General features: G+C 38.7%; 2 protein-coding genes across 4 annotated transcripts in view; one reads left to right on the forward strand and one right to left on the reverse strand.

Moving 5' to 3' along the window:
- Nucleotides 1-1,071: 1,071 nt before the first annotated feature.
- Nucleotides 1,072-5,148, reverse strand: psme2 (proteasome activator subunit 2). Its single transcript, XM_031878482.1, has 11 exons — nt 4,973-5,148; nt 4,690-4,722; nt 4,540-4,602; nt 4,352-4,438; nt 3,007-3,055; nt 2,828-2,925; nt 2,667-2,735; nt 2,517-2,584; nt 2,311-2,365; nt 1,491-1,577; nt 1,072-1,398 (listed from the first exon to the last, which is right to left on the reverse strand). Exons 1-11 carry the CDS (start codon nt 5,018-5,020, stop codon nt 1,318-1,320), a joined length of 738 nt encoding a protein of 245 aa, XP_031734342.1. The 5' UTR covers nt 5,021-5,148; the 3' UTR covers nt 1,072-1,317.
- A 752-nt stretch (nt 5,149-5,900) lies between these two features.
- Nucleotides 5,901-6,890, forward strand: part of LOC116400575 (E3 ubiquitin-protein ligase RNF31-like) — an 11,044-nt gene continuing 10,054 nt past the window's right edge. For all 3 annotated transcript variants that reach the window (XR_004213932.1, XM_031878485.1, XM_031878484.1), the window contains exons 1-2: nt 5,901-6,089; nt 6,623-6,828. Coding sequence is in view for 2 of the 3 variants with exons in the window: in XM_031878485.1 (XP_031734345.1) it covers nt 6,625-6,828 (204 nt within the window). In the remaining variant the exon portion in view is untranslated. The remainder of the gene's footprint in view (nt 6,090-6,622; nt 6,829-6,890) is intronic.

Raw genomic sequence — 6,890 nt, forward strand, 5'->3', positions numbered from 1 at the left:
ACAACTATGAATCCACGTATCCATGGCTTGTTTAATTTAGCCCCTTTATTACATTAAGGTTTAAGAAATCAAAGACGGAAACCTTATATTTTAGTTTGATGTTTCTGCTCAACTATATGGTTCAATATTCACTGTTGAATTATTCAACTAAAAGTGGTCAAAATATGACATTTAGACTGAAACAGAATGCGTCTGTCTCTCTCTCTCCGCTATATTTTGAGGTCTTTGTCAGTATTTGTTTAAAATCTTAAATGTTTCTCACCTCACCTTTTCATAACTCTTCTGTCCCTTAATATCTTCAAACTGGTGTAATATCTCCATCTACTGGACATTGTTTTTAATGTATTATTTGCCCATTTTTATAAAGTAGATAGAAACCTAAACTCTACTAAAAGATCAAAAATATATATAAATAAAAACAATTGTGCAACATAAAATGTGAATTAACAGCATATCTTTTACATGCCAAATCACATCATATTTCTTTTAATGTATGCTGCTGTAGATTTAAAAATAAAATGAATTCCTCATACGCTGAGTCATCAAGGAGAAGAAGCCTTCTTGTACTTTAATCTGGATAATTCATTTGATTTTATAATCATTGGAGTAAAATCCTAATCTGAACGTAAGTAGTGACAAAATACATTTGTTACATAAATACATAGAAGTAAAACGTAGAATAGAAGTAGAAGTATCAAATGAAAATACCTCAGACTTGTACAGTGACTCTCCACCACTGATATGACCTCACTTTGAAAATAATGGAAAGATGTGAAGATATTCTGGTTTAATATTTTGGGTTATATGTGAATTTCTATCATTTTAGCCTCCACTTGTGTATTAGATCAATTATACTTGTACTCACTTAGCAGCTGGCTAGTTAACTAGCTACCTTGCTAATTGCACCATGCTAACGTTATACTGGTGACTCCGGGTCTGAACCCCTCAGCCTCACTCCTCGCTGCTGGAAGACTGCTTCACCAGAAGGAGATAGCTCGCTGACTAGCCAGCTCTGGAGACTGTCAGACCCGCTGCAGTAAAAGGTTTTCATCGTCACACATTAAAAAAACGTTTTTCTTTTTAAAAGGAGAATAAAACTTTTTATTCATTTGAACTCAGAGTTGTACAATTAAAATTTAGTGCAAGTGTCGGTACAAAACAAAGTGTCATCATACAACAGCAGAGCTTAATAACTTTCATCCAGTTATTTTGGGAAGAATAAGCAGAACAGAGTCACGCACACATGCAGCATCACTGAGCAGAGACAGCTGATTGGTATTGAGTAGAATCCGTCCCTCCTGAACATCCCCTCCAGCTTCAGTACATGGAAGGTTTCTCCTCTCCTTTTGGATTGGTCACCTTCTCCAGGTTCTTGCTGATGATGTCGTAAAGCTCGGCCTACAGGAAGCGGGTAGAAAGCACGGTTTAGATCGTCTTCCTCTACGACAGCAGCGTGGTAAATACTCCTGACAAACACCCGTGTGACTTACGTGGAAGCCGCGAATGTCGAGAACAATGACTCTGATCTCGCTGTAGATGTTCTGGTCCTTCTCGTGGACCAGCGAGCGGTAGTCCATCTGCAGGTGGAGAAAGCCAAGTTAAAGGTATTTACAATCATTTTATCAAAGATTTGAAGAAGCAATGTGTAAGATCTGGACACAATTTTAGTTTTAAACATTAAAATAATGAACAAACATTATCAACACAATGTGAAGACGCAACAGCGTTAACGCTGTCAAAGACGTCTTTGTGTCGTCAAATGAGCTCATGCTAACCAGCACCGCCCCGTCCTGTAACACCACTTGTACCTCGAGTGGTGGTCGCTAGTGAGACGAAGACGTAGAGCTGCCTCGAGGGCTTGAGATTCACCTTGAAGGTACAGCGTCCGTGAACGTTTTGATATTTTGTTCATTGGATTAAATCCCCCAAAAAATGACTTGTTTTTGTTTCGTCCTGCCCACCGGCGGGCGGCCGCTTGGATTGATCAAGTTAAAAGTGTACACGGCACAAACACACGTTGGGTCCACGTCTGTCCAAAATATCACCACTGTGTTGAAATTGCCATCATTAGCATATTAATTCTTGAGTTAGTTAAAAGCGTTCAGTAATGTCCTAAAAACAGCTGGTCACTGTAGTTTTATAATCAAACCATCAGGAGGAAATGGAGCGTTTGTTGGGACTATTTTCAGCGGCGGATTAATCCACATTTGGTGCTAATGGAGTTTATGGAGATGAAGGAACACGGTGCTTTTAGTGGAGAAGAGATATCACACACAGTACTTGTTCGTAGATACATTCACTGTTACTCACCACATGAGTCTCTTTGGAAGCTTTCCCAACAGCGTCTCCCCGCTCTGAGAAGTACCTGAGTAACTCAACACAAATGGCAAAAGTCAGGAAACAAACCCGTAAAACAATATACCATCAAAATTATACTATTCTGTCAAAACAGCTGAACGAGACGCAATCTAGTCGTATTTTATTAAACTTTAAAACTAAACTTATATCCAACCCACTTGTTGATGTTGGTCTGAAAACCATCGACTTTGGTCCTCACTGCTGCGATTCTCTCCAAGATTTTCTCCTGTGGTGAGACAAAAACAATCAAATATGAATTAATACTATAATAAATAGCAAAGTTGACATCCTGCGCGTGGGAAACGTACCTGGACGGCGACTCCAAAGTCGTTTCCATCTTCTATTTTGGGGACGAGTTGCTGAATCCAGCAGGAGACCTTCAGGAACAGAGAGTTCAACTCAAAGTTAATTCAGCGTTTCAGAGGAGGAAGCAGCTCAGCGGTCGTTGAGGTGAGAGGGATCGACTCACAGTGATGATGGTCTCTCTGAGGGCAACGATCTCTGGTTTCACCTTCTCCAGCAGCACCATGATCTTCTCATTGCCCGTGATGTAGCCACATTTTGGAGCTGCAGGACAAATGATGTTGTTGTTGTTGTTTTTTATGTCATGTACATTGTGTGGAGATAAATAAAAAAAACACATTTTACCTTTCTTCTTTTTCTTCTCGTCAGCGTCATTCTTATCCGTCTCCATTTCCTGTGAGATCAATTTTAAATGGTTACAAATCTTTTATCTTTAAGTGTATCTCAATACAGAGAGGTTCTGTTGTTTAGCCCACCATTGATACAAACGAGGAGGAAACATCTGGTAAACAAGCTTAGTAACTGTTCGATTTCAATTCAAACCAGATTTATTTTTAGTTTAACGGGTATAATTTAAATGTTGCTTCATATTTATTCTCATTATCTACCCTCGTTATCAATGTTTTAGGTCATTTAGTTAAAAGAAAAAAAAAAGAAAAAAGTTTAATGAAAATTAAGTGAGAAAAGAAGCAAAAATAAAACACCTTTATCTTTTAAAGTGTTCAAAATAAATGTTATATTGTTTATCATATATTATAAATCATATTCAACCTGAATAGCCCCTTCTTAATATAATGATATCTACAATATTCAATATAAATTGAGGGGGGGGGTGTCTTAAAGAGACAGGCGCTAGAACGGAGCGTTTCACTCAGAGGGTGAATATGAGGTACATTCAGACGGACAGCATGAGAAAAATAATGTTTTTAAAACATTAAATCATGTAAACATGTTCTAATACAAAACCCAAAATACAAGTATGAACAACAACATTAGCATAGCGCCTCTCCTTTAAAAGTTTCTTCTTTTTAAATAAGAGTTGCGTATGCTGAGAGTGATGGGTATTTAACGAGTTACATTTAAGAACGGTATTTGGTGTCTGTGTACGTAGGAGGCAGAATGAGTGTTTACTTGAGTTCAGCCTCCAAAACAGTTTCAACAACATCTAAACATTATAACCACAGAGAAAGAATCGGAGTAGAACCAGATATTGAACTTCTTCATGTGGTTATTTGACGAGGACAGTTGCAGGAATGTTGTGTTAGCCAGGTGTACCTAATAAACCGGCCACTGAGTGCATTTCAGAGTACTTCCAACTGTAATATTAAAGCTATTTAAATTGGCTTTTTGGCTTTTGGCTCTGGGGCGTCAACACTGGTTAACAACGCCGAATGTAACAGACCAGAATGCAATGCGGCGGGACAGATCCTGCTCTCCAGTCACTCTCACTATAGCCGACACTCCCACGTCATTATTAAGAGCGGAGTGCAAACAGGTCGGTGCAGGCCTCTCTTTGGAGGATGTCACAGGTGGGGGGAATAAAAGCTAACTGAAGTGGACGACGTAAGGGAACCAAAACAAGTGCAGCCGAATGGACAAATGAGACGTTAGTTTGTATTTGAAGTGCTAGGAATGCACAACTTGAGGATATAACCCCTGTTAAGGGGAAAGAGGAGGCGTGAGACCTCACCTCCTCCTCTGTGGGCGGAGGCTCTGGTATGGGGATGTCCAGGGGAGCCTTGAGGGACGACATGTCTGTGATGCTGAGGGCATCATCCTAAAAACAACACAGCAAACACACCGAGAGGATGAGAGGATGAGAGGATGAAGAGAATGTACATCGGAGGAGTTGTTGAGCGTGTGCGGTAAAGTACTGACCCTCAGCAGAGCATCCAGCTGCTTGATCCTCTCGGGGATGTAGTTGCAGAACAGGTTCTCTGCCTGAAAAACATGGAGGAAAGAAACACTTATTTGGAGCTTATTTGGGTTAAATGATTAAAAATAACAGCAGAATAAATGTCAACGGACCTGATGACACAGGGTGTTGCGGAAGTTTTCCACCTGTGGAAAAAGGAAAACAGGCTGAAGTGAAGGAAACACTTCAGTTTAAGCTGCTGACTCATGTCACAGGAGCTTTACTTTCGGTTTCCTCTCACGCGGGGACTTTCCACCTTCACCGAGCTCGTGTTTGTGCCCAAAGAGTCAGAAACTAATGAACTCAAACCAGCTGTTATTTTAAAGTATTTCAGCATATAGCGGCAGCACCACATGCAGCTGACTGTAACTTTGCATTCACAGCAGAGAAACTTACCTTTCCTAGATTCGCGCGGCTTATCTTCAGGCTCGATGTCTTCGACATGACTGCGCAGACTCTTCACGCTTCAGGACAGAAACCAGCTGCTCAGATTCAGTTAGAAGTGTTGTTCGGGAGCAGGAGACGACAATATGGCTATTTCTTATTTCCTCGTCCAGTTTGCTTTCTATTTCATTGTCGCCTGATGCAGTTAGCGCCTCCCACCGTCTCCCTCCGCCCCTGAAAGTAGTCCTGAGTTTAAACATTAACGTGCGTGCTAAAGAGACGTTATAAATGAGTAAATAAATACATAAATAGATACATTGGTACATTAAATAATATGTATTATTATTGTTATTAATATTCTTATCATCAGCATTTTTGCTATTATTATTATGGTTATTATTGTTGTTATTTTTATTATAATTATAATTTTAAAAAATATCATTGTTGTTGCTGTGTCCACAATCCTCCACATAATGCAGGATGGAGACCATAATACCATATAGCATAACATTATCTTTTACATTTATTTTTAATTTTCTGTGAAAAACAACAATATTCTGTTTTGGCTTTAAAATAAGTTGATAATAATACACAAATAAACAGTTTCACATGTGAAATGAAGGACATCACATGTGAACATATCAATTTTAATATTAAATGTCACCTGAAACAAATTATAAAATATTAAAGACAATTTTCCAGTCTTTTTCTCCCACTGTGCTCCTTGGTATTAAAAGGAACTCACAGACCTAAAAAAGTAATGTTGTATGAGAGGAAAAAATACTGTTATTAAATAAATTAAATGTTTATTTTATTTTATTTCATTTTTTTTCATTTCACTTACGTTGGGAACTAGTTGTGAAAATTCCGCTTTTATTTTGAAAAAAATAAAAATCGTGACAGGAAGTGGAGCCGGAACCTAAAAACGTCAAAACTCGAGTTCCGCATTTGAAGCTATGTTGTCGGTGTTAGCTCCGGAGACAGCACGGAACTAGTGTAGGTTACACATTAACCCGCTGACATGCATTCATAAAACATCTTATTTTAGTGAACGTTAAATACTTCTGACTTTCACACCGAAGCACGAATAACCGTCGAAGCTCGTGACGACGGTAACGTAATCGAGCAGGTAACGTTGTGTGTTTGTTTCTTACAGTAACTTAAAGTTTCGGTTTCATCTCTCATGAATTGTTCTTATCGGGGTTTGTTTTCTAGCATAAACTTAAACGTTTCATCATCAACTATTATTAAATTACTTTATTTTATCGCGAGGAAACATTAGTTTATGATGACGTTATGATTTTATGACTACTGTGTCACACTGTGATTAGTCCGGACTTTTCCAACTGTCGTCATTTGATTAAAAATAAATAGTTGAGGACACTTAATTAATTATTAATATATATATATATATATTCTTTATATTTTAGTATTCATATTTTTCAGAAGTCTGGATGGTAAATATACAATATTTCAGATTTGAATTAAAGTCAAACATTTTTATATTATGTTTTTTAATTGCAACCAATTAAAAGACATAATATATTCACTTTACGATACACAAGAGAAACACAGCAGATCCTCACATATGATAAGTTGTGATAATTGAGCTGTGATTTTAAACAATGTATTGATGAACTTTCCCCTTTATTTCTGTGACAGTCATGAGCAGCAGCCCTGCATCTGTCCAGATGGAGGAGGTGAGGAGGAGGTCCCAGTCGCTCCTCTCCTCCTCAGGTTCAGCCCAGGATGTGAAGGAGGAGGTCCAGACCATGGCCTCTGTCCTCCTGCCTCTGTCGGAGAAGTACCGGCACCTGGGAGTGGAGGCCATGTTGAGGGAGAACGCAGCCTGTCGCAACACACAGGAGGTACAGTTACAGTTACAGTTACAGTCACAGTTACAGTCAGTTACAGTTACAGTCAGTCACAG

The sequence above is a fragment of the Anarrhichthys ocellatus genome, unplaced genomic scaffold (assembly GCF_004355925.1).
Source record: "Anarrhichthys ocellatus isolate YVR2014 unplaced genomic scaffold, GSC_Weel_1.0 scaffold182, whole genome shotgun sequence".
NCBI lineage: Eukaryota > Metazoa > Chordata > Actinopteri > Perciformes > Anarhichadidae > Anarrhichthys > Anarrhichthys ocellatus.